At 39.8% G+C, this 18,033-nt stretch overlaps 1 protein-coding gene across 1 annotated transcript; it reads right to left on the bottom strand.

The window, feature by feature from the left end:
* Positions 1-2,129: 2,129 nt before the first annotated feature.
* Positions 2,130-7,703, bottom strand: LOC131605454 (uncharacterized). Its single transcript, XM_058877805.1, has 2 exons — positions 6,051-7,703; positions 2,130-3,398 (listed from the first exon to the last, which is right to left on the bottom strand). Exons 1-2 carry the CDS (start codon positions 7,593-7,595, stop codon positions 2,130-2,132), a joined length of 2,814 nt encoding a protein of 937 aa, XP_058733788.1. The 5' UTR covers positions 7,596-7,703.
* Between the last annotated feature and the right edge of the window lie 10,330 nt (positions 7,704-18,033).

Below are 18,033 nucleotides of genomic sequence, written 5' to 3'. Positions count from 1 at the left end.
ATCAATGGTAATGTATATTCATAGGTTAACTACTACCTTAGACTCAACAAGAGGGATTTAGCTCTCCATAGACATGAAGAACATACAAAGATTAATGGAAGAATTCATCTTCATCAAAGGAATGTCTTCGCTTGATAGAGAATTGGTCTTCAATTGATGATTGTGGCTGCACCTTCAGATTGCTCTCCTAATTTCGCTCTTCACAAAGTTCTTTTTCTCTTGGAAGCTAGGGCTTTTAAAACAGAACTTTTGGGCTTTAAACGCCGAGGCCGCGGCGCGGCAACGGATGAGCGCGGCGCGATCAGAAACAGAGACTTTGGCGCGGCGCTGGCTAGAACCCCCGCGGCGCGCCCTTGTCAAACTTCATCTTTTTGCTTTGCCTTTGAGACCTCCAGCTTCCTTTCCTCTTCATGTTTTCCTAAAGCTCCAGTTCAGCTCTAAACCTGCATCAAGAGTACCCACAAGTGATTCGATTTGCTTTACACATGAACTAAACCTTTTCAGTTCAATTCTCACTAAAAACCTATGGATCTATCACAATTTGCATTAGTTTAGAGAAGAAATCACTTATATTAACACATGAATTTACCATTAATTTACTCCTAACAAACTCTCCCCAACTTAGAGTTTTGTTTGTCCCTAAACAAAATTACTTACCTCCAGCAAAGTTTACCGACAATCATGCAACAAGTTTTTCAAAAAAAAGTTTTTTCTCAAGTGGTTCAATCCAGTAACTAAGTCAAATACTCCTCTTCTACCTGCAAACTCAGAATATACACATGAAACAAACTTTGAAAGCAAATTACCTCCAGAAGTTCAAGACACTACACAATTGTAATTGAATCAGCACTAATCACTCTCATCAAAAAGTATGATGAATAAAAAGAGGGGTTAAACACTCATCCAAACAATTAAATCAACAAAGATCCATATCATACGTTCACCAAATTGCTAGCATCAAGTCTTGTGGAATCTGAGAATCAGAAGGTCTTTCTATGGTTGTAATGTGGTTTAGATTCAAAGAAAAGAAGATAGTCAAGGGTTGTTCCTAATATAGGGAAGCATCCAATTCATAACTTATTTCTTTTTCTCTAAAACTCTACTTCCTTTACCTGTCCATCTTTTTTCATTCGTAGCTTGGTTCTTCTTTTTCACTTTTTTTTTTCAACAACCGTTATATTCTAACGTTGTTACTTCTCTTTTTTTTTCAAGCTACGACTTTTTTTCTTTCACCGATTACCATAAGTACTTACTCTTCTTTTGAATGTGACTCTCCCCAACTTGGAGATCAACCTGTATTTTAGATTATATGAATGCTCCCCTACTTTCTAAAAAGGTCAAAGAGAAAACACATCACCAAATTTTATGGTTGATGGTCCAGAACAAAACTTTTTTATTGAGATCAAAACTTACCAAATATTTTCCTTGGTGTATATTATAATGCTTATCTTGACCTCAGGCTCAAAGAATGGTTAGCAAAGGATCACACTCTCACAGAAGCAAATAAGTTTTTTTTTTTCATTGGAATAGGCTAAAAGAACTCTCAGATTCAAACAAGTGCCTAAATCACTTTCACAGATTTCCACAAACGATGCAACAAGTGGTTTAGCATGATACAAACAAGTCAAAGCAATTGATGGTCTCCTGCATATAGTAAACAATGGAAAGCTTTCCTCACAATGGTTAAGGCTAAACCAATCCAATACAATAGTGTACCATAAAGAACTTCTGTTAAGAATTTACTAACAACCTAAATTTCATGCACACATTAGGAGTTTGAGTTCAAAAATTCATACCTGCTTTGTTACTTATTGAAAAAGAAAGTGAAAGTGAAAAAATTTTTGAACATTCACTTCCTACCACTTTTCATACATGTTGCTTCCTTGTTGGTACTTCGCTTGCGATTTTCATTATGCTATGGGACTACTCACTCTAAATCGAAACAGAGAAGAAACAGCTAATTGCAATACTTAACAGAATTTTTAAAGCAATAAACAAGTCATAGTGACCCTAAGGTTCACCAGAGTACAGGTCAGATAAAAACAAATAAAACAGCAGCAGTATTATCATCAACTCAGTTACCAGAAATAAACTCTTATCACTCCTCTCTTACATCACCTCTCATCACCTCATACAAACATGGCATCAATATCAGCCTCAATATCCGCATCATTCTCCTGTTGTTGGTTATCAGCCCCAACAGTGCCACCTGCATCTGCACCTGTATCACCACCTGCATCCCCCCCACTAGGAAAAGGGTTGGTCTCCGGCCAACCACAGTAAGTGAAATAGCTTTCCCTGGTTGGGAAAGTTCTCTCTTCAGGAGCTACAGACAGGTTCCTGAATTGTTGCTGCATAGCATCGTGCAGAAAGATGTGGGACCTCTGATTTGCTTCAAACATAGCAGAATAATAATGATGGGCTACCAGAGGGTCAAAAGGGGCTGCACTACCCTGAGGGGGTGCTGCAGAAACAGAAGGTCCAGCTGGAGGAGGATCGGTTGCTTGATCCCTGTAATATGGCTTTGCACAAAACCTGTCAATATAAACATCATCAATAAAAGTGTTAATAACGTGATGTCCCTGTCCAGGAATTTCCACTCCGGCTTCTTTACAAAGCCCCATAATCAATCCAGGTAGTGGCAACACACATTTGGCATTAATGCCATGTTGTGTGTCACTCAATGCAGCTCGGCGCAGTTCATTCGAAAGAATGAAGGCAACATCAACAGTGTTCTCGGTCATGATGGCGGTTATCAGGAATGCCAATTCGAGCGGAACCGTGGTAACATGTGTCCTTGGCCTGATGTTGTACAGGATCACTGATAAGATGCCCCTTGCATGAATGCTCAGATCCTTCCTGTTGTAGTGGGTTGGATTTCCCTGCCGGCTAAGCTCTGGTCCTCTCCCTGGAATACAAATTGTTTCAGACATCAGCTCCACAAGATTGACGCAGTTAGTTACATTTTGTCTGTAGAAACACCTCTCATTGTCCGTCAATTGGAGGGGTTCCCCTAAAAATTCATTGATTGAAGCTCTATCAAATGCCACAGTTTTTCCTCTTACATAGGATTGATATGTGTAGGCTACTGATTCATCGGTGGTTTTGATAGCGTTTGCATAGAATTCCTTTACTATGTCATAGTCAATGACGGTGTGTGGTTCGAACACACGTTGCCAGTTCCTATTCTCAAGAAAATCCCACATAGCAGCAAAAGGACCCCCTCCTTGTCCTAAGGGGACAACCACTTTCTCCGTTAAAATGGTGCGGGAACCCAGATTCTTGAACCTGTCTGCTTGGGCCCGACCTAGAAATCTATCAGCTTGGTTTGCAGTAGCACGGGATCCTCTAGGACCAGAGCTTGTGGACTTGGTGCGCACTCTCTTGGCCGGATTCATCTGCAATTATCACAACAAATGACAGAGCAGCATAAAGGGTCAGAAAAACAAAACAAAATTTTTCAAAAATCTCCAGCCGCGGCGCGACTGCGGTTTCCCGCGGCGCGGCTGCGGCGCATCTGAGGGTTTCCTTCCCTGCACTGAACCTTCTTTGAAGGCCCTAACACCCTTAATCAGACCATAGCAGAGCAATTGAACAACAAATCAATGTCTTCTACCCTAGGGTTCACACAAATGTCATTGAATTCCTAATACCTAAGATTTAGGGTTACCTTCAAGTGAAACAAACTGGCTAGAACACAAGAGTAGAGAATGAGGAACATACCTTGCTGTAGATTGAGTAATGATGAGTGAGAATGAACAAGATTAGTGGGTATTACTGCAGATTCGTGAAATTTCGCTCTGAGGAGTTGGAGGTTTGAAAACACAGAATGAGGGGGAAGTGAGCAGTTTTCAAATTAAAATCTATTTTCTATTTTCACCCTACCGCGGCGCGCATGGTCACTCCCGCGACGCGCAAATATCTCTGTTTGGCGTCGCGGCGCCCCACAAAAGGTCCGCGGCGCGGTCTTAAAATTTTTTTTTTCTTTTTCTGCTTGCTTCCCCACTTCAATGTGTTATAACCTTCCTTGTGCTTATTGCACTGATTTGATGATAAACATATAGAAATTAACAGAAAAATTAAAAGGACTTACTTAAAATTAAAGGAACTTACTCTGTTGGGTTGCCTCCCAACAAGCGCTTCGTTTAACGTCGCATGGCTCGACGGTCGAACTCCTTTGCCTAGGTGTTCAGAAGTGAGATTGTGCACACTTCTCTATCAAACTCTCCCCCAAGGTAGCTTTTTAACCGTTCTCCATTAACGGTCCAACTGTCTTTGGTCTTACCATCTTCAATAGTAATGGCCCCGTAGGGTTTAATTTCCTTGATTATAAACGGTCCTGACCACTTAGACTTCAATTTGCCTGGGAAGAGCTTGAGTCTGGAGTTGAATAGTAATACAAGGTCGCCTACCTTGAACTCTTTCTTCTTGATTCTCTTATCATGGTACCTTTTCATGTTTTCCTTATACATTTTATTAGACTCATATGCTAGGTACCTGAATTCCTCAAGTTCATGGAGTTGATTCTTCCTCTTCTTATATGCCAAACTATCATCTCTATTGAAGAAACGAAGGGCCCATAGTGCTTTGTGCTCTACCTCCACCGGTAGATGACATGCCTTACCGTAAACCATTTGAAAAGGCGATGCACCCGTTGGTGCTTTGTATGCTGTCCTATATGCCCACAAGGCATCATCTATCCTTACCGACCAGTCTTTACGGGATTCTGACACTGTCTTCTCGAGAATGTTCTTGATTGCTCGATTGGAAATCTCTGCTTGCCCGTTGGTTTGGGGATGATAAGGCGAAGCTATCTTGTGGTTGATATGATATTTGTCCAGCACTTTTGCCACCTGTTCATTAACAAAATGAGATCCACCATCGCTTATGATCACTCTAGGCATGCCAAAACGTGTGAATATGTTATGATTTAAAAATTTTAGCACTGTTTTGGCATCCGCCTTTGGTGTAGCGATGGCTTCAACCCACTTGGAAACATAATCTACTGCAACTAAAATATATTCGTTAGCAAAAGAGGGAAGAAATGGCCCCATAAAATCAATGCCCCAACAATCAAAAACTTCTATTTCAATGATGGTTTGAAGTGGTATCTCATCCCGTTTGCTTATCCCTCCAACTCTTTGGCATTTGTCACAACTCTTTGCATGGTGATGGGCGTCTTTAAAAATTGTTGGCCAGAAAAATCCGGATTGGAGGACCTTTGTTGCTGTCCTCCATCCATTGAAATGACCACCACTTGGTGAATTATGACAATGCCACAAGATTTGTTGGGCTTCTTCTTCAGTCACACATCTTCTTAGAATTCCATCCTTACCTATCTTGAACAAGTATGGGTCGTCCCACACATAGTACTTTGCATCGGCTAACAACTTTTTCTTTTTGTTCCAATCAAAGTCCTCCGGTATCATACCGGTTGCTTTATGATTAGCCAAGTCGGCGAACCATGGTCTTGTTTGTATTTCAAAAAGTTGTTCATCCGGGAATGTCTCATTTATTTCAGCTTCTTGGTTGGTGACATTTACATTGCCCAACCGAGATAAATGGTCTGCTACCACATTCTCTGACCCTTTTTTATCCCGGATTTCTATGTCAAATTCTTGTAAGAGAAGGACCAAAGGAATGAGTCTTTGCTTCGAATCCGGTTTGGTGAGCAAATATTTTATTGCTGCATGGTCAGTATAAATCACCACTTTTGACCCAATGAGATAGGATCTGAATTTTTCAAGAGCATACACTATAGCTAAAAATTCTTTTTCTGTGGTAGCATAGTTGACTTGAGCGTCATTTAGCACCTTGCTTGCATAGTGTATGACATGAAAAATTTTTCCTTTCCGTTGGCCTAACACCGCTCCTATGGCATAGTCGCTAGCATCACACATCAGTTCAAAATGGTTTTTCCAATCTGGTGCTACTATCACAGGTGCGGTGGCTAGCCTTTCTTTCAGGTCATTGAAGGCTTTAACACAAGATTCATCAAAATTAAAACACGTACCTTGGTTGAGTAGATTACTCAAAGGCTTGGCAATCTTGGAAAAATCTTTAACAAACCTTCTGTAGAATCCTGCATGACCTAAAAAGCTTCGTACTCCTTTGACATTGATTGGAGGTGGGAGTTTTGAAATTACCTCCACCTTGGCTTGGTCTACTTCAAGTCCCCTTGAAGATACTTTGTGTCCGAGTACAATTCCCTCTGTTACCATAAAATGGCACTTCTCCCAATTAAGAATCAAGTTGGTCTCAATACACCTTTCAAGTGCCACGTCCAGATTATTCAGGCATGTATCAAATGTCTTTCCGAACACTGAAAAGTCATCCATGAATACCTCAATACTCTTTTCAATAAGGTCAGAGAATATGGCTTGCATGCATCGTTGAAAGGTTGCTGGGGCATTGCATAGTCCAAATGGCATCCTCCTATATGCGAAGATTCCAAATGGACATGTAAATGCTGTCTTCTCATGATCTTCTGGGTTGACTACGATTTGATTGTATCCGGAATATCCATCCAGAAAGCAATAGTAATTCTGCCCCGATAATCTCTCAAGCATTTGATCCATGAATGGTAATGGAAAGTGGTCTTTTCTCGTTGCTTTATTGAGTCTCCGGTAATCTATGCACATGCGCCACCCGGTCACAGTTCTAGATGGTATGAGTTCATTCTTGTCATTCCGGATTACCGTCATGCCTCCCTTCTTTGGAACAACTTGTACCGGACTTACCCATGCACTATCAGAAATTGGGTAAATCATTCCTGCTTCAAGGAGTTTGATTACCTCTTTCCTTACTACCTCTTTCATTGTTGGGTTCAGTCTTCGTTGTGGTTGGGCCACTGGTTTGAAGTCTTCTTCTAACATAATCTTGTGCATGCAATATGCGGGGCTGATACCTTTCAAATCTGCCAATACCCATCCGATTGCTGCTTTATTCTTTTGAAGGATTTGTATGAGTCTTGCCTCTTCGGTCGCATTTAACTTTGAGCTAATAACGACCGGCTTTCTTCCTTCTTCATCTAAAAATACATATTTCAAATGAGTTGGAAGCACTTTTAATTCTAACTTCGACTCTTTCACTTCTTTTTTCAGCTCCAAATCCTCCACTTTGTCTTCTTTGTTGGATGTGTTGCCACCTTTCTCTAATTCTTTTAGAAACAACTCAATTTCTTTTTCTTCTTCTTGAGTGAGTACATTAAATGACTCAACAAGAGACCTCTCTAAAGGGTTAGAAAGATGAATTTGGCTTGCTACTTCTTCGACACTTGTTTCAGTTACATCCATGCGAAAGCAATCATTCTTGTCTTTGGGTTGTTTCATGGCATCAAAGAGGTTAAAACATACCTCTTCATCTTGGACTCTTAGCTTCATTATACCGTCATCGATGTCAATCATCATCCGGGCTGTTTTCATGAATGGTCTTCCAAGAATGATAGGTGAGACTTTATCTTCTTCCATATCGATTACCACAAAATCTACCGGAAACAAAAATTTGTCAACTTTCACTAACATGTCTTGTGCAATTCCATATGGGAGAGTGGTAGACTTGTCAGCTAGTTGCAGAGTCATTCTTGTTGCTTTCATCTCAATATTTCCCAGCCGCTTTACTATTGATAAAGGAATTAAATTTATGCTGGATCCGAGATCAATCAATCCATTCCCAATATTTTGATTCCCTATTGTAACCGGTAAAGTGACTCTTCCAGGATCTCTCGCCTTTTGAGGGAGACGCGATATGATAGCACTACATTGTGCATCAAGTATAACAACCTCTTCTTCTTCCGGTCTTTTCTTCTTTGTCAAGATATCTTTCATGAATTTCGCATATTTTGGCATTTGGGCAATAGCTTCAGAGAATGGAATATTAATTTGTAGCTGCTTAAAAATTTCCATAAACCTGGCATATTGTCTAGCGTTGTCTTTCTTTGAAGGAGCATGAGGATATGGCAAATGTTGACTCGGAATCGTGTTGTTCGCCATCTTATCTTTAGCACTCCTTCTTTTTAATTTCTCCTTCTTGACTTCTCTACTCAAATCTTCCTCTTCATCCCCCTTTCTAATAATTTCATATTCTTCATCTTCTCCATCATGTTTCTCATCTTCTTTTTCTTTATCGTCTTCAACCTCATTAGTTTTCGTTTCATCCTTGCCACCTTTTTGTCCAGACCTTGTTACCACTGCTTTGCAATGTTCTCTTGGGTTCTCTTGAGTGTTGGCCGAGAAAGTTGCATTTGATTGATGAGTTGCAATCTGCTTAGCAAGTTGGCCCACTTGAGTTTCTAAACTCTTTATAGCCGCTTCTTGATTCTTCTGATTTATTACTGATGTTTGAATGAACTGATTCACTGTCTCCTCCAACTTGGATTGTCCTCCTTGCTGTTGTTGCGGTGGTTGAGTGTATGGCTGGAATGCTTGTTGTTGATACCCTTGATTCGGTGGTCTTTGTTGGTACCCTTGGTTGTTGTATCTTGGGGGATAACCTTGTTGGTATGGCTGATTCTGATATTGATTCTGCCTTTGTCCTCGGTCATTATTCATGTAATTCACTTCTTCTTCTTGCACTGGTGGACAGAATCCTGTTTGATGATCTCCCTTGCACAATTCGCACTTAGCAACTTGATATGAATTAGATACCCAGTTCAGCTCCTTGATCTGTTGTGGTAATTTAGACATTTGTTGTGTCAAAAGTTCCACTTGTGAAGTTAGCAATTTGTTCTGAGCAAGTAGAGCATCACTGTTGTTCAACTCTAACATTCCGGGTTTCTTATCTCTTACCGTTCGATCATGATTGCCTTGACGATCATTTAGAGCCATTCGCTCTATTATCTGAGTAGCTTCTTCAGGTGTTTTGGACATGAGAGAACCACCAGCTGTGGCGTCCAAAAGTGTCTTGTTTGTAGCTGTGAGACCGTTACGGAACATATGGATTTGGTCAACGTCTGAAAAACCGTGTCCTTTGCACTTTCTCAACATAGCTTTATACCTTTCCCATGCTTCATTCAAAGATTCATTACTACCTTGAGAAAATACTGCTATTGCTGTTTTTGCTTCGAAGAATCGGTTTTGAGAGTAAAACCTTTCCAGAAATTTTTCTTCCAATGTGTTCCAATTTGTCATCACTACCTCGGGTTGATCCAGATACCAATCCTTTGCCTTAGATAGCAAAGAGTGTGGGAACAACCTCTTAAATAATGCTTCCTCATCAGCTTGAGCGACACCCGTAGTACCCGCTAGCTCATAGAATCGAGTAAGATGCGTGTACGGGTCTTCATGGTCCAATCCGGCGAAAGGACTTGCACAAATCAATTGTATGATACCGGTCTTCAGTTCTGTCGGTCGCCCGTTGGCGGCAGTTCTCGCGAACTGAGGATTGAGTCTTGGACTATTAGCACATGGACCATTAGCAGCCATGTTGCCAACAGTAGGTTGTATAAAAACTTCCGGTTCTTCCTCCGTGAATAGTTCGTGAAAGAAGAATCCTTCTTGCGACTCGTCAATGGTTTCAAGTTGTTGTGACGATGTCGCGGTTGCGTTGTCTCTTGCTTTTGCTATGTTCGCTCTTTTTCGTGCTTTGCTATTTAACCTCCTAGCGGTCCTTTCGATCTCGGGATCAAAAAGAAGTTGATCGCTAGAAACTTTGCTGCGCATACACAATCTTCTGCAAAACTAGCAAACACGTGAAACAACCAAATAGAGAAAAAAAATTAAGACTCAAAATAAGAACTATTGCAATGCATGCAATATTGACACCAATCCCCGGCAACGGCGCCAATTTGTTGAAAGTATTTATGGGTAAATATTTTCTGTAATATATCGTATCCACAGGGATTGGTTAATATCACTGCCGTTCTATAGTTGTTTATTTTGAGTTAAGAAATTTGGTTTGGTTTGTTTTATACTAATAATAATATCAAAAGCAAATAATAAAATAAAAGTAAGTAAAGGACTTTGTGTTAACAATTAAAGAAAGATGTTGAGTCTTTAGGGTTCATCAACCTAATCCTATACAATTATCAATTAATTCTCAATAGAACAATCCTTTGAATCATTATCTTCACTTATCCTCAAATAAGATTCCATGTCTGCAAATCAAATTAGATAACTTTTACCGGTATGAGATTCGATCTCTCCAAATCACAATAACGATAATAGTAATTAAGAACGATAATTATGAAAACCCAATTACAATTCCATCTCTGCAAATTGCAATTGAATCAATATAGTAACCTAGGGCAAAAGTTAAATCCTTTCTTTCGATCAAAGATTCAACAATGATGTAAATTAAAAGCAAGGTTTCTTATTGATAATAAATTCAAACAATTGTTCACAGGAATTAATCAATGGTAATGTATATTCATAGGTTAACTACTACCTTAGACTCAACAAGAGGGATTTAGCTCTCCATAGACATGAAGAACATACAAAGATTAATGGAAGAATTCATCTTCATCAAAGGAATGTCTTCGCTTGATAGAGAATTGGTCTTCAATTGATGATTGTGGCTGCACCTTCAGATTGCTCTCCTAATTTCGCTCTTCACAAAGTTCTTTTTCTCTTGGAAGCTAGGGCTTTTAAAACAGAACTTTTGGGCTTTAAACGCCGAGGCCGCGGCGCGGCAACGGATGAGCGCGGCGCGATCAGAAACAGAGACTTTGGCGCGGCGCTGGCTAGAACCCCCGCGGCGCGCCCTTGTCAAACTTCATCTTTTTGCTTTGCCTTTGAGACCTCCAGCTTCCTTTCCTCTTCATGTTTTCCTAAAGCTCCAGTTCAGCTCTAAACCTGCATCAAGAGTACCCACAAGTGATTCGATTTGCTTTACACATGAACTAAACCTTTTCAGTTCAATTCTCACTAAAAACCTATGGATCTATCACAATTTGCATTAGTTTAGAGAAGAAATCACTTATATTAACACATGAATTTACCATTAATTTACTCCTAACAGACACATCTTCTGAGCGCTGAATTATGCGTACTCTTTATATATATTTCCTGAAAGGGAAATTGCATTGGATTAGAGTACCATATTATCTTAAGCAAAATTCATATTATTGTTATCATCAAAACTAAGATAATTGATAAGAACAAATCTTGTTCTAACAATCTCCCCCTTTTTGATGATGACAAAAACATATATAAATGATATGAATTTGCGATCAGAAAGAGTAGACGGCAAAAGACAAATTACACAGCTATAGCATAAGCATATGAATATGTCTCCCCCTAAGATTAACAATCTCCCCCTGAGATAAATAATCTCCCCCTGAAATAAATACTCGAAGAACTTTTAATAAAAGACTTCCCTGATTATTTCGGTAGAGACGATCATATAAGCTTCTGCCTTCAGAGAATTCATAGCTTCTGACTTCTGCTTCCATTGGACAGCTTCAGAACTTGAATTTCTTTAGATCCTTAGAACACTCACAGCTTCTGATTCCTGCTTCCATCTAGGACAGCTTCAGAACTTGAATTTCTTTGATCTTCAGAACATTCACAGCTTCTGACTTCTGCTTCCATTCAGGACAGCTTCAGAACTTGAGTTTTCTGGATCTTTCAGAACATTCACATCTTCTGATTTCTGCTTCCCTCGGATAGCTTCAGAACTTTGAATGTCTACCAACATCACTTCATGCTAGATTTGTATCAGAACATTGTTGAATGTACCAGAGCATCATCAGAGCATCTCTACATCCTGAAATGTTACAGAACAAAAACTAAACGACAAAAGTCAGCATGAACGAGTTAGAACATAAAATGTATACTCAAATACATGATATGTATCAGAGCCAAATGTATCAGAGCATTTAGGCTAAAAACGTGTATCAGAGCAAATAATGTATCAGAGCCATAACATTATATGTATCAGAGCAAATAGAATTTTGTCAGAACAGGATAGACAATGATATTCAAATTCTATTATCAGTGCTTCTGATTCATTCTTCTTTCTTGCTTCTGATCTCTGAAGCTTGACAGCACTCAGCTTGCTTCAGTTTCCACGAGCTTATTCCTTTTACAGAATAACGCTTCTTATGGTTTTGCTTCTAGTGTTTGCTTCTGAAGATTCACTTCACTTCTCTGTACCTGCAAAACACTTAAACCATATAGAACTTGCAGTTCTTGTTAGTGAATGTGTGGGAGCCTCTTTACCCAGCAACTGATAGATTTAATCAAATCATTTATCATTTATCTTCTCCCCCTTTTTGTCATAACATCAAAAAGAATATTTCAAAAGATTCAGATGCATAGAACGACAAATAGAGTCACTGCAATGTGAAAGCAAAGAAACTTTTTTTATTGATAATCAAAAAGTTTACAAGACAGGAATGCAGGAAAACAGATGCAACAAGGAAAGGAAACTACAAAGACCAAAAAAAAAAAACTAAGATCCTAGCCTACGCAAAATCCGCGCCAGAACATCATGAATCCCGTCAGTGCTTGTAGCTTGCCTTGTCATGAAGGAACGAAACTCAGCATTGGCTGCTTCTTGCGCGTCCAAACGAGAAGCCAGCATAGCTTGATTCTGATGAAGAGTTTCCAAGGTCTCCATCAGAGCTGAGGTTTCACCAGAAGAAGAAGCACCAGTATTTCTGCCCAGAGGGACAGCAATCTCAGCAGGGTGATCTTCTGGAAGATCTTCAGCTTGTGCATCTTCCATTTCCTCATCTGAGACTGACTCAGAAGGAGCCTTGGCATATTCTGGTTCAGGCAGCTCAGAAGTTCCATCTTCCAATGCTTGAAGAATAGCTGCTAGGTTGGTTGGAGGAGAAGGACCAGCATCTCCAGCACGATAAACCACTACTGGAAAGACCATGTGAGGTGCTCTTTCAGAGGGGTTCATTCTGAACCAGTTGAACAGCCACTGAAAATCTCCAGTCAGCACAGGAAACCAGAGCACAGAAGACCGGGGTTTCCACACCACAATATCTCTGCAGAGATTTTCTTCTTCCAACTCATCTGCAGGTATCTTCTCTTCAAGAACGCTTCTGTTCCTGATGAGACAGTGGTGGCTGCTTTCACCCACTTCCAACTGACGACCACGAGGACCAGGAGCTTCAGACAAGATCCTTCTCTTAGTGTCAGTAGCCTTCACCAGAAAGTCCTGAAGAAAGGTATCCCAGAGGTTGCTCATAGCATACATATCCAGATGGTTAAGGTAAGCAGCACCCAGGATCTCCAACCAGCCATTTACATCAGCATGTAAAAGCTCCAGATATGTTTGAGTGGTAGGGGTTGGAGGGTTGACAGTGAACCTTGAGTCGGGAAGAATAACACTATAGGGATTAGGTGTTCTTGTGGGAAAAGGGTATGAGAGAGATGAAGAAATATCTGATGGAAGGGTTGAAGGAGAGGAGATATCAGATGGTGAAGAAGATGGTTCCGAGAGGATGAATGAGGAGGAAGAGGTGGTGGAGGTCTTTGAAGAGGGGGTTGGTTGAGAGGAACCGTCAAGGGGTTGATACACTCTGAGAGGGTCATAGGAGATCCTAACTCTTTTAGGTTTGGTTTCTGGTTCAGCAGATGCCTTTCTCTTCTGTTTCCTATCATTGTCTTGATTCCCTGAGCTTGACGATGGATTCATGATGAATTTTCAGATGTTGGAAACTGCTAGGGTTTATGATATGAAAAGAGAGAGAGAGACGAAAAAATAAACCGGATGCAGAGAGAGAGATATGAGAGGGAAAAGAAACGTTTGAAGAGTATAAAAAGAAAACTGAAAGAGAGTAAATGATGAAAAGCATTTAATGTTACGTGACATGAGGAGAGATAATAATGACAAAAGACGTGATTTGCACAGTTACCTAAGTAGACGTCCCCTCAACTGCACGCACGCTTGTCCAGAAATAGTGAACACGTGTTTACCATCTGGATAGCCAGTTATAGCTGTTTTGCTTTTATAGAGATTCTGAATCAACTTAGACACTGAAACGTTAGTAATAACTGAATCACAATTTCTAATTGATTTCTATCAGAACTTCTTAAAAAAAATTCATTTCAAAGGATACTCAAACGTAAGAATTTCTCATCTTCTCATTCTGAGGTTGTTTCTGAAGACCCAATTTGTGCCTATTATATTGAATTCATCTGGTCTAGGAACAGGATCCCAAACATCATTCCTTGTAAACTGATTCAGTTCTTTTTGCATAGCAATTATCCAGTCTGGATCTTCTAGAGCATGATCAACAGAAGTTGGCTCGATCAAAGATACAAGACCTAATTGACAGTCTGCATTGTTCTTAAGGAATGCTCTTGTTCTGATTGGATCATCCTTCTTTCCAAGAATGACATCTTCTGAATGACCAGAGATGAGTCTGGATGATCTTCTGACAGATGGTTCTTCAGAAATGCTTAGATCCTCCAGAGAAGCTGATACTTGATCTTCAGATTCTTTGCTTCTGAGAAGCTCTGCTTCTGATGCGTTGCTTCTTGGCTCAACAACTTCTGATATATCAATATCATAACCTGCAAAATTATCAAACTGCTTTGGTTTTTCAGAACCAAGCTTATCATCAAACCTGATATTGATTGATTCTTCTACAACCAATGTTTCAGTATTGTATACTCTGTAGCCTTTTGAGCGTTCAGAATATCCAAGAAGAAAACATTTTTGAGCTTTGGAATCAAACTTACCAAGATGATCTTTAGTGTTCAGAATAAAACATACACATCCAAAAGGATGGAAATATGAAATGTTGGGCTTTTTATTCTTCCACAATTCATAGGGAGTCTTATTTAGAATAGGTCTGATAGAAATTCTATTCTGAATATAGCATGCAGTGTTTATTGCTTCTGCCCAGAAATGCTTAGCCATATTGGTTTCATTGATCATGGTTCTGGCCATTTCTTGCAGAGTCCTATTCTTTCGCTCTACAACTCCATTTTGCTGTGGAGTTCTAGGACAAGAGAAATCATGGGCAATACCATTTTCTTTGAAGAACTCTTCAAAGGATCTGTTCTCAAATTCACCACCATGATCACTTCTGACCTTTATGATTTTACACTCTTTTTCAGATTGAATCTGAATGCAGAAATCAAAGAACACTGAATGAGTCTCATCCTTGTGTTTCAAGAATTTTACCCACGTCCAGCGACTATAATCATCTACGATGACTAATCCATATTTCTTTCCTCTGACAGATGCTGTTTTGACTGGTCCAAACAGATCAATGTGCAGGAGTTCTAATGGCCTTGAGGTAGAAACAACATTCTTAGACTTGAATGCAGGTTTGGAGAACTTGCCCTTCTGACATGCTTCACAAAGAGCATCTGATTTGAATTTCAGATTAGGGAGTCCTCTGACAAGATTCAGTTTGTTAATCTGAGAGATCTTTCTCAAACTAGCATGACCTAATCTCCTGTGCCAGACCCACTGCTCTTCAGAAACAGACATAAGACAAGTCACCTTCTGACTCATAAGATCTTGCAGATCTGTCTTATAAATGTTGTTCTTCCTCTTGCCAGTAAATAGGATTGAGCCATCCTTCTGATTTACAGCCTTGCAAGACTCTTGATTAAAGATTATATCATAACCATTGTCACTTAATTGACTGATAGATAAGAGGTTATGTGCTAATCCTTCTACAAGAAGTACATTAGAAATGGAAGGAGAGTTACCAGACTTTATAGTTCCAGAGCCAATTATCTTGCCCTTCTGATCTCCTCCGAACTTGACTTCTCCTCCAGACTTAAGCACCAGGTCTTGGAACATAGACCTTCTTCCTGTCATGTGTCGCGAGCATCCAGAGTCCAGGTACCATGACATGTTGTGCTTTGTCCTTCTTGCAGCCAAGGATATCTGCAATAGGAATAATCTTATCCTTAGGTACCCACATTTTCTTGGGTCCTTTCTTGTTAGATTTTCTCAAGTTCTGATTGAACTTGGGTTTGACATTATATGCAAAAAGAGGAACAGCATGATAATTTTTAATATGAGTTTCATGATATTTCCTAGGTTGTGTCACATGCTTCTTGGTGTGTGTTATGTGAAAACTTTGTGCATGTGAAGTGTGCCTAATATCATGGGAGTGGCCATACTTGAACTGATCATACAATGGCTTGTATGTGAGTTTCATTTCATCAACAGGTTCAAGTTTGTATGGGGTTTCACCCTCATAACCAATGCCAACTCTTTTGTTTCCGGATACGGCATATATCATAGAAGCTAGCTGACTTCTGCCAATACTTCTAGATAAGAACTTCCTGAAACTTAAATCATATTCTTTCAGAATATGGTTTAGACTAGGAGTGGATTTTTCTGAATCAGAAGGAGATCCAACATTATTGGATAATTTTAAAAGTTTTTCTCTTAATTCAGAATTTTCCAACTCAAGCTTCTTTGTTTCAAATTCAAATTGCTTTTTCAGCTTTTTGTATTTGAGACTAATTTGAGACTTGAGTTCCAGAAGTTCAGTTAGACCGGAAACTAACTCATCTCTAGTAAGTTCAGAAAATACCTCTTCAGAATCTGATTCTGATGTAGATTCTGATCCGTCATCTTCTGTCGCCATCAGCGCACAGTTAGCCTGCTCATCTTCTGAATCATCTTCTGACTCATCCCAGGTTGCCATAAGACCTTTCTTCTTATGAAACTTTTTCTTGGGACTTTCCTTCTGAAGATTTGGACATTCATTCTTGTAGTGTCCAGGCTCATTGCATTCATAGCACATGACTTTCTTCTTGTCAAATCTTCTGTCATCAGAAGATTCTCCACGTTCAAATTTCTTTGAACTTCCGAAGCCTCTGAACTTCCTTTGCTTGGTCTTCCAGAGTTGATTTAGCCTTCTGGAAATCATGGACAGTTCATCTTCTTCTTCAGATTCTGATTCTTCAGGATCTTCTTCTCTAGCCTGAAAAGCGTTAGTGCATTTCTTGATATTTGATTTTAATGCAATAGACTTACCTTTCTTTTGAGGCTCATTTGCGTCCAGCTCTATTTCATGACTTCTCAAGGCACTGATGAGCTCTTCCAGAGAAACTTCATTCAGATTCTTCGCAATCTTGAATGCAGTCACCATCGGACCCCATCTTCTGGGTAAGCTTCTGATGATCTTCTTTACATGATCAGCCTTGGTGTATCCTTTGTCAAGAACTCTCAATCCAGCAGTCGGAGTTTGAAATCTCGAAAACATCTTTTCAATGTCTTCATCATCCTCCATCTTGAAGGCTTCATACTTCTGGATTAAGGCTAGAGCTTTGGTCTCCTTGACTTGAGCATTTCCTTCATGAGTCATTTTCAAGGACTCATATATGTCATAGGCCGTTTCCCTGTTAGATATCTTCTCATACTCAGCATGAGAGATAGCATTCAGCAAAACAGTTTTGCATTTATGATGATTCCTGAAAAGCTTCTTTTGATCATCATTCATTTCTTGCCTTGTCAGCTTTACGCCTCTGGCATTTACTGGATGTTTGTAACCATCCATCAGAAGATCCCATAGATCACCATCTAGACCAAGAAAGTAACTTTCCAGTTTATCTTTCCAGTATTCAAAGTTTTCACCCTCAAATACCGGCGGTCTTGTATAACCATTGTTACCGTTGTATTGCTCAGCAGAGCCAGATGTAGATGCAGGTGGATTTGTCGGAGTTTCACCAGCCATCTTTTAAATGAAGCGTTTTTCTCTTCCTGAATCTTTTCTAAACACGGTTAAGTGCTTGCACCTTAGAACCGGCGCTCTGATGCCAATTGAAGGATAGAAAAACACTTAGAAAGGGGGGATTGAATAAGTGTGACTTTAAATCTTGGACGATAAAAATAAATTGCACAATTATTTTTATCCTGGTTCGCTGTTAACGAAGCTACTCCAGTCCACCCCCGCAGAGATGATTTACCTCAACTGAGGATTTAATCCACTAATCGCACGGATTACAATGGTTTTCCACTTAGTCCGCAACTAAGTCTTCCAGAGTCTTCTGATCACAACTTGATCACTCCAGGAACAACTGCTTAGTTCACTCCTAAGACTTTTCTAGAGTCTACTGATCAACACGATCACTCTAGGCTTAGTTCACTCCTAAGACTTCT

The sequence above is a fragment of the Vicia villosa genome, linkage group LG5 (assembly GCF_029867415.1).
Source record: "Vicia villosa cultivar HV-30 ecotype Madison, WI linkage group LG5, Vvil1.0, whole genome shotgun sequence".
In the NCBI taxonomy this organism is placed as follows: Eukaryota; Viridiplantae; Streptophyta; class Magnoliopsida; order Fabales; family Fabaceae; genus Vicia; species Vicia villosa.
The sequence above is the reverse complement of the archived record's forward strand: the minus strand, read 5'-3'. Positions and strand labels throughout refer to the sequence as shown.